The 13,884-nt window shown below is 37.4% G+C and overlaps 1 protein-coding gene across 5 annotated transcripts in view; it reads left to right on the forward strand.

Annotated features, from left to right (window-relative positions):
• Positions 1-12,330, forward strand: part of ELOVL7 (ELOVL fatty acid elongase 7) — an 85,460-nt gene extending 73,130 nt beyond the window's left edge. For all 5 annotated transcript variants that reach the window (XM_073235931.1, XM_037022337.2, XM_017669164.3 and 2 more), the window contains 2 exons: positions 7,447-7,583; positions 9,317-12,330. In XM_073235931.1, the coding sequence (XP_073092032.1) occupies positions 7,447-7,583; positions 9,317-9,526 (347 nt within the window). In that variant the 3' untranslated portion in view covers positions 9,527-12,330. The remainder of the gene's footprint in view (positions 1-7,446; positions 7,584-9,316) is intronic.
• The last annotated feature ends 1,554 nt before the right edge of the window (positions 12,331-13,884 follow it).

The raw sequence follows: 13,884 nt of genomic DNA on the forward strand, positions 1-13,884 counted from the left end.
CTGTATTTCTTTTTTGGAGAACTGTCTGTTCAGTTCCTCTGCCCATTTTTTAATTGGATTGTTTGTTTTTTGTTTGTTGAGGTGGGTGAACTCTTTATATATTTTGGACGTCAAGCCTTTATTGGATCTGTCATTTTCAAATATATTCTCCCATACGGTAGGGTTCCTTTTTGTTCTATTGATGGTGTCTTTTGCTGTACAGAAGCTTTTCACCTTAATATAGTCCCACTTATTTATTTTTGCTGTTTTCCTTGCCCCGGGAGAGATGTTCAAGAAGAGGTCACTCATGTTTATGTCTAAAAGGTTTTTGCCTATGTTTTTTTCTAAGAGTTTTATGGTTTCATGACTTACATTCAGGTCTCTGATTCATTTTGAATTTACTTTTGTGTATGGGGTTAGACAATGGTCCAGTTTCATTCTCCTACATGTAGCTGTCCAGTTTTGCCGGCACCATCTGTTGAAGAGACTGTCATTTTGCCATTGTATGTCCATGGTTCCTTTATCAAATATTAATTGACCATATATGTTTGGGTTAATGTCTGGAGTCTCTAATCTGTTCCACTGGTCTGTGACTCTGTTCTTGTGCCAGTACCAAATTGTCTTGATTACTATGGCTTTGTAGTAGAGCTTGAAGTTGGGGAGTGAGATTCCCCCCTACTTTATTCTTCTTTCTCAGGATGGCTTTGGCTATTTGGGGTGTTTGGTGTTTCCATATGAATTTTTGAATTATTTGTTCCAATTCATTGAAGAATGTTGCTGGTAGTTTCATAGGGATTGCATCAAATCTGTATATTGCTTTGGGCAGGATGGCCATTTTGATTTTATTAATTCTTCCTAGCCACGAGCATGGGATGAGTTTCCATCTGTTAGTGTTCCCTTTAATTTCTCTTAAGAGTGACTTGTAGTTTTCAGAGTATAAGTCTTTCACTTCTTTGATTAGGTTTATTCCTAGGTATTTTATTCTTTTTGATGCAATTGTGAATGGAATTATTTTCCTGATTTCTCTTTCTATTGGTTCATTGTTAGTGTATAGGAAAGCTACATATTTCTGTGTGTTAATTTTGTACCCTGCAACTTTGCTGTATTCCGATATCAGTTCTAGTATTTTTGGAGTGAAGTGTTTAGGGTTTTTTATGTACAATATCATGTCATCTGCAAATAGTGACAGTTTAACTTCTTTACCAATCTGGATTCCTTGTATTTCTTTGTGTTGTCTGATTGCTGTGGCTAGGACCTCCAGTACTATGTTAAATAACAGTGTGGAGAGTGGGTATCCCTGTCTCGTTCCCAATCTCAGAGGAAATGCTTTCAGCTTCTCACTGTTCAGTATAATGTGGTCTGTGGGTTTATCTTATATGGCCTTTATTATGTTGAGGTACTTGCCCTCTATACCCATTTTGCTGAGAGTTTTTATCATGAATGGATGTTGAATTTTGTCAAATGCTTTTTCAGCATCTATGGAGATGATCATGTGGTTTTTATCTTTCTTTTTGTTGATGTGGTGGATGATGTTGATGGATTTTCGGATGTTGTACCATCCTTGCATCCCTGGGATGAATCCCACTTGGTCATGGTGTATGATCCTTTTGATATACTTTTGAATTTAGGTTGCTAATATTTTTTTGCATATTTTTGCATCTACATTCATCAGGGATATTGGTCTGTATTTTTCTTTTTTGGTGGGGTCCTTGTCTGGTTTTGGTATTAGGGTGATGTTGGCTTCATAGAATGAGTTTGGGAGTATTCCCTCCTCTTCTATTTTTTTGAAAACTTTAAAGAGAATGGGTATTATGTCTTCTCTGTATGTCTGATAAAATTCCAAGGTAAATCCATCTGGCCCAGGGGTTTTTTTCTTGGGTAGTTTTTTGATTACCATTTCAATTTCTTTGCTCGTAATTGGTTTGTTTAACTTTTGTGTTTCTTCCTTGGTCAGTCTTGGGAGGTTGTATTTTTCTAGGAAGTTGTCCATTTCTTCTAGGTTTTCCAGCTTATTGGCATATAAGTTTTCATAGTAGTCTTTAATAATTCTTTGTATTTCTGTGGAGTCTGTCATGATTTTTCCATTCTCATTTCTGATTCTGTTGATTTGTGTTGATTCTCTTTTTCTCTTATTAAGTTTGGCTAGAGGCTTATCTATTTTATTTTCTCAAAGAACCAGCTCTTGGTTTCATTGATTTTTGCTATTGTTTTATTCTTCTCCATTTTGTTTATTTCTTCTCTGATCTTTATTATGTCCCTCCTTCTGCTGACTTTAGGCCTCATTTGTTCTTCTTTTTCCAGTTTTGATAATTGTGATGTTAGGCTATTCATTTGGGATTGTTCTTCCTTCTTCAAGTGTGCCTGGATCACTGTATACTTTCCTCTTCAGACTGCTTTTGCTGCGTCCCACACAAGTTGGGGCTTTGTGGTGTTGTTGTCATTGGTTTCTATATATTGCTTGATCTCTATTTTAATTTATTCGTTGATCCATTGATTATTTAGGGTCATGTTGTTTAGCCTCCATGTGTTTGTGAGCCTTTTTGTTTTCTTTGTAGAATTTATTTCTAGTTTTATACCTTTGTGGTCTGAAAAATTGGTTGGTAGAATTTCAATATTTTGGAATTTACTGAGGCTCTTTTTGTGGGTTAGTACATGGTCTATTCTGGAGAATGTTCCATGTGCACTTGAGAAGAATTTATATATCCTGTTGCTTTTGGATGTAGAGTTCTATGGATGTCTATTAGGTCCATCTGTTCTAGTGTGTTGTTCAGTGCCTCCGTGTCCTTTCTTATTTTCTGCCCGGTGGATCTATCCTTTGGGATGAGTGGTGTGTTGAAGTCTCCAAAAATGAATGCATTGCAGTCTATTTCCCCCTTTAGTTCTGTTAGTATTTGTTTCACACATGCTGGTGCTCCTGTGTTTGGTGCATATATATTTAGAATGGTTATATCCTCTTGTTGGACTGAGCCCTTTATCATTATGTAGTGTCCTTCTTTATCTCTTGTTACTTTCTTTGTTTTGAAGTCTATTTTGTCTGATATTAGTACTGCAACCCCTGCTTTCTTTTATTTGCCTGAAATATGTTTTTCCATTCCTTGACTTTTATTCTGTACATATCTTTGGGTTTGAGGTGAGTTTCTTGTAAGCAGCATATAGATGGGTCTTGCTTTTTTATCCATTCTATTACTCTGCATCTTTTGATTGGTGCATTCAGTCCATTTACGTTTAGGGTGACTATTGAGAGATATGTACTGATTGCCATTGCAGGCTTTAGATTCGTGGTTACCAAAGGTTCAAGGTTAGCCTCTTTAGTATCTTACTGCCTAAATTAGCTCGCATATTGAGCTTTTATATACACTGTCTGGAGATTCTTTTCTTCTCTCCCTTCTTATTCCTCCTCCTCCTTTCTTCATATGTTGGGTGTTTTGTTCTGTGCTCTTTCTATGAGTGCTCCCATCTAGAGCAGTCCCTGTAAGATGCCCTGTAGAGGTGGTTTGTGGGAAGCAAATTCCCTCAGCTTTTGCTTGTCTGGTAATTGTTTAATCCTGCCATCATATTTAAATGATAGTCATGCTGGATACAGTATCCTGGTTCAAGGCCCTTCTGTTCCATTGCATTAAATATGTCATGCCATTGTCTTCTGGCCTGTAGGGTTTCTGTCAAGAAGTCTGATGTTAGCCTGATGGGTTTTCCTTTATAGGTGACCTTTTTCTCTCTAGCTGCCTTTAAAACTCTTTCCTTGTCCTTGATCTTTGCTATTTTAATTATTTTGTGTCTTGGTGTTGTCCTCCTTGGATCCTTTCTGTTGTGGGTTCTGTGTATATCCGTGGACTCTTCGTTTATTTCCTCCCCCAGTTTGGGGAAGTTTTCAGCAATTATTTATTCAAAGACACTTTCTATCCCTTTTCCTCTCGCTTCTTCTGATACCCCTATAATACGGATATTGTTCCTTTTGGATTGGTCACACAGTTCTCTTTAATATTGTTTTATTCCTGGAGATCCTTTTATCTCTCCGTATGTCAGCTTCTATGCGTTCCTGTTCTCTGTTTTCTATTCCATCAATGGCCTCTTGCATCTTATCCATTCTGCTTATAAATCCTTCCAGAGTTTGTTTCACTTCTGTAATCTCCTTCCTGGCATCTGTGATCTCCCTCTGGACTTCATCCCATTGCTCTTGCATATTTCTCTGCATCTCCGTCAGCATGTTTATGATTTTTATTTTGAATTCTTTTTCAGGAAGCCTGGTTAGGTGTTTCTCCTTCTGTGATGTTACCTCTGTGATCTTGGTTTGCCTGTAATTTTGCCTTTTCATGGTGATAGAAATAGTTTGCATTGCTGGAACGAGTGACGGCTGGAAGAACTTCCCTTCTTGTTGGTTTGTGGCCTTCTTCTCCTGGGAGAACAGCGACCTCTAGTGGCTTTTTCTGGGCAGCTGCGAGCAGACAGGTCTTCTGCTTCCTGCCTGGCTGCTATGGAGTTTATCTTCGCTTTTGCTGTGGGTGTGTGCTGGCTTGGGCTGCTGCTCCAAAATGGTGGAGCCGCGTTGGAGGGGGAGCAGCTGGGAAGCTGTTTATCTCAGTAAGGGGCCTTCATGGTTCCTGCTGCCCAGGGGGTTAGAGTGCCCAGAGATCCCCAGATTCCCTTCCTCTGGACTAAGTGTCCCACCCTGCCCCTTGAAGACTTCCGAAAAGCACTCACCAAAACAAAACAACAACAACAAAAACATAAGAAAACAAAAAAAATTAAGTAAATACTTAGAAAAAAAACAAAGAGCGCTTGCTTTTCTTTGTTCTCCATCACCAGCCTCAGGCACCTGCTCACCAGTCTTGGTGCTCTCTTTCCCTAGTATTGGCGTCCCTGTCCCTTTAAGACTTTCAAAAAGCACTCGCCAAAAAAAAAAAAAAAAATGGCCACTCACTTTTCTTTGTTCTCCCGCGCTGGCCTCCGGTACCCACTCTCTGGTCTTGCTGCCCTGTTTCCCTAGTAACCAGGACCTTACGCATGCACTGTGTCTGCGCTCTGGTGCGGATTTCTGGTGCTGGGTGTTCATCAGTTCTGGGCTCCCTCTCCCTCCCTGCTGACTCCTCTCCTCCCGCCGGGAGCTGGGGGGAGGGGCGCTCGGGTCATGCTGGGCCAGGGCTTGTATCTTACCCCCTTCGCAAGGCGCTGGGTTCTCGCAGGTGTGGATGTGGTCTGGATGTTGTCGCGTCCTCTCGTCTCTATTCTAGGAAGAGTTGTCTTTGTTATATTTTCATAAATATATGTGGTTTTGGGAGGAGATTTCCGCTGCTCTACTCATGCCACCATCTTGGCTCCGCCCTGTTTCTAAGATAATTTATCAGAAAATAATCATAATTAGGGAAAATAAGCAAGTTAGTTTTATTTGATATCTTATTTTGATCAGTAACTCTTACTAAACACTCTTAGCTCTATTACTACATTGTTAAGTTCCTGTCCATAGGATTGCATTTTAGGACATTTAAAGGGTGAAAGTATCTGAATGGAAAATAGGCACTCTTCTACAAAAAAAATGGCACAGCAGCGGTGTCTTAGTCAGAAAGGCTCTGATGTGCCTTATCAGGGGTGAAATACATTTCCTTTGTGTATATAATTGTGAGACACAAATGGAGTTAAGAGGTATTTTGCTTATCACCCTGTTAAGCAACTTGAAACCTAACCTGTCAGAAATAGGTAACTATTCCATTTTTAAATCACCCCAGAAAAGGTGTTTTCACAATTTATTTATCCAAGTTTCCTTTGGGAAAGAAGACTAATCCAAACGTAAATAATAAAATCTGGGAGGTTGTTAATACGTTCCATTAATTCAGTTTCTTCTGGCTTGAAATTCGTGATAATTGAAGGATTAGCTGAAATTTGATTTACTCTATTCAGGAAGGGAAAGTTTATGAAGTACAACAGCGTTAAGTGTAACATAGGGAGACTATTTAAACTACTTAAAAATAATTAGTTGAAACATTATTTTAATGGAGTTCTTTAGCAGTGGCGGTATCTAGACGGATCTAGAATTGATGGCAATTATGAATGATTATTAAGAAATGTTCTGTGGAACAATTTTTATTCTGCTTTGAACTTTCTGTAATTCACAGGAGTTTTGAATTTGGTCCCTCTAACATAATTAGTCCAAATTTCTGAGGCTTCACTTTATTTCTGTAATTAAAGAGTGCTGGAATAAAGACAGTAGAATATTTTGGAGAAAAATTTTAACTCCAAGTCAACAACCAACCTGAATCAGGTTATACATAAAGAATGCAGCTTCTAGACTGTGCCTCTTAGGAAAGAGATGCTTACCTCTTCCAATGTGCCATTGGTCCAGCTAAATACAGTTGATCATTTCAATTCAAATGAAAAGACAATTGAAATGATCTTCACTTACATACCCCCAGGGTTCATTGTGTCTATTCTAAATTGAATGTGATCTGGAGTTGTGGTGAAATTAGAGGAAGAAAACCAAGATAGGAAGGCACAATTCATAATAATAAAGTGGAATCAGTAAACAAATATGACTAACACAGTAATACATGTTTGTTTTGGGAAAACAATAATTGATTAAAGGAAATTTACCATAGTTTATTAGTAAGAGCCAGTGGTTTTACTGTCAAAGTTTTGCAGAACTGAAAACATGTATTGAAAATTATTGGGAGTGGGAAAAGTGATTGATTCCAGACAGTGACATTTACAAAAATATTTTTAGTAGCTTCATTCATAATAACCCAAGCTGGAAGCAACCCACGATCTATTAATAGGAAAATGGATAAATAAATTATGATGCATTCATATAGTATAATGCTATGTAGCAAAAAAAAGAGCAAACTACTAATAACAGCATGGATGGATCTTAAAAACATTGTGTTGATGAAAGAAAGTAGGCACAAAAGAGTATATCCTGTATAATTCGATATATATGAAGCTTAATAACAGGCAAAACTAATTATTGATAATAGAAGTCATAATAAAGGTTATGTTGGGAAGGGTACATTCTTGGAAAGGGGACACAAATCATATGCCTTGTTGGAAATGTTCTGTATCTTGAATTTGGTGATGGATATGTGGGTGTAACCATGTGTAAAAAATCAAGTTGTACACTGAAGATTAATGTACTTTGTGTAATTTATACATATTAACCCTTGCTAGAAAGTGGACTTTATTACTATCACATAGAAAGTAACTCAATTTAAGTAAACTCAAACCATAAGACCATCTTAAGGTTAAGATATAACAGAATAAATAAAGACATGCTAATTATTTTCTAAGGCTTGTATCTCCTGTTTTCCTAAATGAATGCATTATCTGGCTCCCTCTGGTTTGATAGCTATTTAACAGGATGTTTCCTGTATGTTTTTCTTCCTACTTATTGGAGAAATAATAATACTAAAAGCCCAGTTCAGACAAAACTATGTCTCAGTTTAAGAAACAGTGCCCTCATTTTACAACAATTATATTTTTCAGGTGGCCTGGGAACATTCCATGCCTTACTAAATACAGCTGTACATGTAGTGATGTATTCCTACTATGGACTGTGTGCATTGGGACCAGCCTACCAGAAGTATTTGTGGTGGAAAAAATATTTGACATCATTACAGCTTGTGAGTAAAAAATTTTCTTTAAACCAGATATGAAGCTAAACTGGAGTCACTTTTTTCTTCCCTACGAATTAGGATACTACCTAAACAACAAAATTTACAAAGCACTAGGGATATAAAGTATCTGGGCCCTCCATGGCATCTGATCATATAATCCTTTCTATGTTGTTTAAGTTTTTGTCAGGAACTTTGTTGACAACAAAGCACATTTGGTACCAAAGAGGCCCAGACAATTAAATCAGTGTGTGTCTTCATATTATCTTTATGTTATCTTATGTATTTGTACAAAATAAATATATGATCAAAATAATCTCAACTTTATATGAACCTCAGTAGGCATAATACTAAATTAGAAGTTAGAAATGCCATATTCTAGATCTAAGTGTCCTTGAGAGAATGTAACTTTGAAGGATTTATGAGCCTTCCTGTGGGGCTGCCTATCAAGTCCTAACATTTATCATCTATTTTTCATCCAAATGTTAAAAGTACTATGAGGATTAAAGGTGTAGAGTTATAGCATAATATACATACATACATACATAGACAAAATTGACAACACCCTAAATAACCAACAATAAGGAAATGGTAAAATAAATTATTTTAATTCCCACTTTGGAATATTATAAAGTCATGAAAATTATTCACAATTGCTTTATTTTTCAATATTTTTTTCTGATGACTTTTTAGTCATGTGGAAAAATACTTACATAGGGAGAAGACTAGATGTTTGTTTGCTATTATTTCAAATGTGTCAGTTATACATAAACACACCTGGATAGAGTGGTGAGGATGTTGCTTAGGCTTCCTAAGGTTTAGTTTCCTCTTCTGAAAAATAAGAAGAATAATTGTACCTACTGTACAGGAGTGTCATAAAAGCTCCTCAAGATAATTGAGGAGAAGTTGATGATGATCATAAAGGAAACTATGTCAAAATCTTAACTTGACGTTTTGTGGGTGATTGTTGTTTTTTTTATTTATAGAATTTTACTTCTCTAAAATCTCCACAGAACATATGTTGACTTTTATTCAGGAAAGAAAAGGTATCTAAAAAATCTAGGCATTAGCACAGAAAGTGTTCCTCTTAGGTCTGTATGAAGGTTCTGGAATACAGCCCTTTAGCATCACTGGGAGGGTCACTTGGAGATTCTCTGCTGCCATTGGTCAGTAGTATACACTTTTATCTGTGACGATAGAGGGCAGGTGGCTTCTGCTGTCATGTACATTCTCAGAGGTGCTTTGGCTCCTACAAAAGACTAGGACTGTGACTAGAATGTTTTTATTTCTCAAAAACTGAAACACCTGGTCCGACAACAGACAGAATATTCGCAATTGAAACTGTCCTAGAAAACGAGGTGATAAGATAGTGGTCCCATGTGCATTTCATCAGTCAAAGACTCAAGTCAGAGACACAAAGGAAACCTGCTCTGATGGTTCTCTCTTTAGTATGAAAGGGCTGCTGCACTGCACAGCTGGAGGGACATGTACGTAGGACCCCCTGGAGTTGTACAGTTTGGTGGGACTGAACAGTAGCCCCAGATTCCCACCTGGATTTTGACACTGTTACACCCACTATCACTCCCATGGAGTCTAGATTGACAGGTAAAATTCCCCACGCCAACAGTAGCCTGAATGTGGTTAGAGGGTATTAAAACATAAGCAGGTGAATAATTCATTAAATAATTGCTCCATTGTGACTCTTCATATCTGAACAATATTTTTCATTCTTTCTCTGTTAGGTCCAGTTCATTATTGTCACCATCCACATAGGCCAGTTCTTTTTCATGGAGGATTGCAAGTACCAGTTTCCAGTCTTTCAGTACATCATTATGAGTTATGGGTGCATCTTTCTGCTGCTCTTCCTCCATTTTTGGTACCGTGCTTACATCAAAGGTCAGAGACTGCCCAAAACTGTGAAAAATGGAATCTGCAAAAGCAAAGATCACTGAAATTCAGGCACAACATGAATCTATGTTATGAGACTGATATCTTGTCTTCCTTGACAATCAAGAGATATTTCCATGTGCAGTGCATTTTGTATATTTTTCAAAACCAAGAGCTTGTATTTTTATGATAAGTTATTGCAGTTTCTGATATTTGAGAGCCCAAAGCTCCCAGATAACAGAGTTTTCTGAAAATTAGAGCCTAAAGCAGCCAATTTTTCAGCTGCTTTTAAACCAAATCTAAAGGTTTTGTTTAATTCTTTTGTTGCTATGGAAGAAGGATGTGAAACAGTACAGTACTTTTCAAAGTCCGGGACAAATGAAAAATATCGTTAGATATTTGGAGCACAGGCAGAGATCCATGCCGTACAATAGATCCTTCTGCCAGCTGTGACTTCTAACTGTGGGCTCTGACTTTGTTGCCTGTTGACTATATTCAGAAGACACTGTATTACTCCAGAGTTAAATTCCCATTTTAAATAGCTAACACAGATGAACGTTAAGTGAATTTTTGATCAGTTGTCATTTAAAATCACTAACAATAATTTCTAATGGGTCTATTGAGTAGCCACCACCAGTTCTGCTGATAAGACTTCCTCACAACATTTGTTGCATAAACTGTTTAAAGTAACATCCTTAAGGTTAATACATTTATGCACTTGACACTAAGGTTAAATTAATATTTTAAACACAAAGTGATTTGTCCTGATGGCTTAATGAACACTTTGCTGCTACTGTTTTGCAATTAACTTTGTATTTCGGGAAAGAGGTGGATTTGTCAATGGAAAAAGTACTCTGTAGCTCGGTGGGAAAAAATCTGTTATCTGTTGTATCACAATGTCACTTTCTCATATTGTCATGCTTTAAATGATTATCTTGGTCACATATATATTGGTTAGATGTGTACCTATTCATATCATTAGCACATCGCAGTTACCCTTAAATCATAAGTGATTTCAGACCACCCATTAAATAGTTTCCAGAGATGAGTTAGAGTGTTTGTGGCAACTGGAGGAAATGGCAGCACGGAGATCTCGCAGGGAATGTTTGATTACATGAGTCTCTTGAATGATGAGAGAGAGAGAGAGAGCGGCAGAGAGAATGAGCACATGAACCAGAGCATGGGCAAGCCTACAGAGTAGATGTTAAAGATACACTGCATGGAAAAAATTTTTCCAGAATTATGAGTTAATTAACAGCCTGGATTTCTTTTTTTCAAGCTGATAAACTATGTAATGAAGGACTGAAACATATTTCGCATGGGTTTTATTTCTTTAAAATTGCAATTCCAAAATTCTCTGAAATCCTCTCATTCTCACAGTTTCTTATTGGAGAACTAAAGTTACTTAGTAAGTTTTATCCAAGAAACGGCAATATTTGAACCTTTCTGAATTTTTCCTTAATTACTTTTTTTTTCTTGTTATATTTATTCTCGGTTTTGAAGGACAGCATATGCTGGTAAGACTCTAAACAATTAGTACTTACGGGCCCCAGTTATTACGTAACACACAATAATATTATTGTGTAACAGAAATTGAGTTTTTACACTAGGTAAACTCCTATAGTTCTGTGTCTTACCCCTTATCCCTTAACCTATATGATGCTCTTTTCTCTGCACACTTACCAGATTCATAAGGTTATTTGCCTTAAAGTGATTCTTAGTGGTTTCACGTGCTTACAGTATGAGAAGATGAGAGTTGATAAATTGGGGGGGGTTCACGTATTTTTAAATAAAGAAGTATGAACAGAAGAGCAAAGCTAAAAGAAACATCAGCTCTAATTTACTTCTCTGAGGGTCCCAGTGTTCCTAAAGTGTTTTCCTGTTTTGGCTCTTCATCTCCAACCTGTGCTAAAATGAGAAGATGTGGTAGGTGCTGTTACATATACACATAATTCCCCAAGACCCAAGTAGGGTAAAGACTGAAAGGAAGCAAAATAAAAGAAGATAAAAACAGGAGAGTTTGATGTTTCTTACATACTTTCCAACCTGTATTGTATACAACCTCTCCTAACCTCCTTGTAACCTTTAGGATGTTTGACTTGCCTATGAACTAACAGCAACATGTGATAGAAAACACATTCCGAATTATGTGAACAGAAATGGAGAGCTAGAGTGTTCCATGAAAAGGTATCACAGTTGGCAGAATTATCCTCCATATAAACATCAGTAGATCATGGTTAGCCAGAGACGGGTAAGATTCCTCAAGGGAGGAACAACCTAAGACAGGCACAGTCGCAGGGGGGCCATCAGGTGAGAAATTGGGGATCAACAGAGGTGAGGCTCAGAACCTCATCCCCCCTGCTTTGAGAGAAATCTTCTGCATCCGTGGATGTTTTGCTGCCCTTGTCTAGCTTGGATTAATACTTAGTCCATAGGCACACACCTGATCATCTACATTTGCCCTCTTACAGCACTAAACTATGTTTTCTACCTTTATCTTGCATCTACCTACCACTTCAGCATTTTATCAAAAATAAAAATAATAATAATAATAAAGGGAGAAATGTGGGATCCACATATAAATCAAGTATAAAAATCAAACGAATATTCATATTTGACCTGATTGTTTATAGTTCATAATGCGTGATCAAAACCGAAAGTTTCTGTGATGAATGCCCTTGTACTGTTCACCATGTAAGAATTTATTCACTATGTAAGAATTCGTTCACCATGTAAGAACTTGTTCGTTATGCTTCAGAAGATTGGAGACTGACGAGAATTAGGCTTGAGATGGATTAATGATTGTACATTGAGCATTGATCCCCCTATACTGAATTTTATTGTTGTTAACAACCATTTGATCAATAAATATGAGAGATGCCCTCTCAAAAAAAAAAAAAACATCAGTAGATCAAATGAATACCACTGAATATAGGATTTACATGGGCAATGTTTTATTAAAGGGCTCTGTGGGTCACATTGAGTTTCTATTGGCATTTCATCCTACTTTTCAGGACTTTATTGCCTTTGGGTTTGGTTATGTAACAAATACAGATTCCAGTTAAAAAATCTGGTTTATGACATGAAGCTCTATGAATCCTCAAGAACTTATCTCTATATTATAAATAAATACAAATACAAAAATTTAAATGTCTATGGGACATCACCATTTTACAGTCTTAAGTAAAATTTTGAGTAGATTACATTGTTACCTAAGTTATAAAATTACAAGGTTATATTTCCTCAATTTTCTTTATTTTAGTTAAATTTGTAAAGACTGGAAAACTATGAATTTGTCAAAGTTTGGGTTTGTTTTCTTCGTGGGTATTATAAATTTTTGGTGTTATGTGTGCATGTATGTGTATGTGTTTGTGTGTGTCTTTCGCTTTGGAATCTGAGTATGTTTGCATGGGTTGGTAGTTTTTAGCTTGAATACTCACCAAACCAAATCATTTTGTTTGTACAAATCATTGTATACTTGCTATGTTCAGAGGTCTGTGCTAGATTCTAAAGTGATTCAGAGATGCCAATGACAGAGCTGAGACCTGCTGGAGCTTACAGGCTGGCAGAGGAAATTATGTTACAGGGCAACACAGGATAGGCTCCATGACTGCAAGTCCTGTCACTTGGCAAGCAGGGAAGGCTCTCTGAAGGAACTGGTTGTGTCTAAGAGGTACAGAATCTCAAAGTGGGTGGTAGGTTAGTGGGCAAGGTTTTATGAGTGAAAAGAAGTACCAGTCAAGGCCCAGGGGAAAGAGAGTATTGGAAAAGTTTAGGGAATGGCCAATAGACCAAATTAGAGTTAAATTTTTAAAGACTGATAGATAAGGGGATACAGAGAGTTAAGGCCCGAAAGGAAGGCTGGTTCTGACCTTGGGCACATGCTGCTATAGCATCTGGGTTTGATCAGGAAAATGGAAACATTGAATGATTTTTGAGAGAAGAAAGGTGTGATCCAAGTGGTACTTTAAGAAGAGTCATCTGGTGGAGTGGAGTCGGGGAGGCATGAGACACTGACGGCAGGGTACATGTCAGTTGGTCGGGGGTGAGGTGAAGAGAGCCAGAATGTGTGGCCAGAAAGAAAGGCCGGTGTAAGAAGCTTATGAGGTCGCATCTGGAGACTGCCTGACTGAGGATGGCATGGGGAGCAGAGTCCATAGAAGCAGTGAAGGAAAGTAGGCTGAATCTGAGGCTGTGAGGCAGGAATGTTACATGCAAAATGACCTCGGACAAGCCAGTTCACCTCTCTTGGCTAATGTTTATAAAACAAGAATAAGGGTGTGGGTTCTCCTTGCTCCTTGTTGTGTGGCTGAAATGAGATAATGTATTTAAAAGGCCTTTGAAGTAATTGGTAAAAATATGAAATATACATTGTAATATAATGAATCATAAGAAAAAATATATTTGGTCATTCATATGATCA

The sequence above is a fragment of the Manis javanica genome, chromosome 1 (assembly GCF_040802235.1).
Source record: "Manis javanica isolate MJ-LG chromosome 1, MJ_LKY, whole genome shotgun sequence".
NCBI classification, from domain to species: domain Eukaryota; kingdom Metazoa; phylum Chordata; class Mammalia; order Pholidota; family Manidae; genus Manis; species Manis javanica.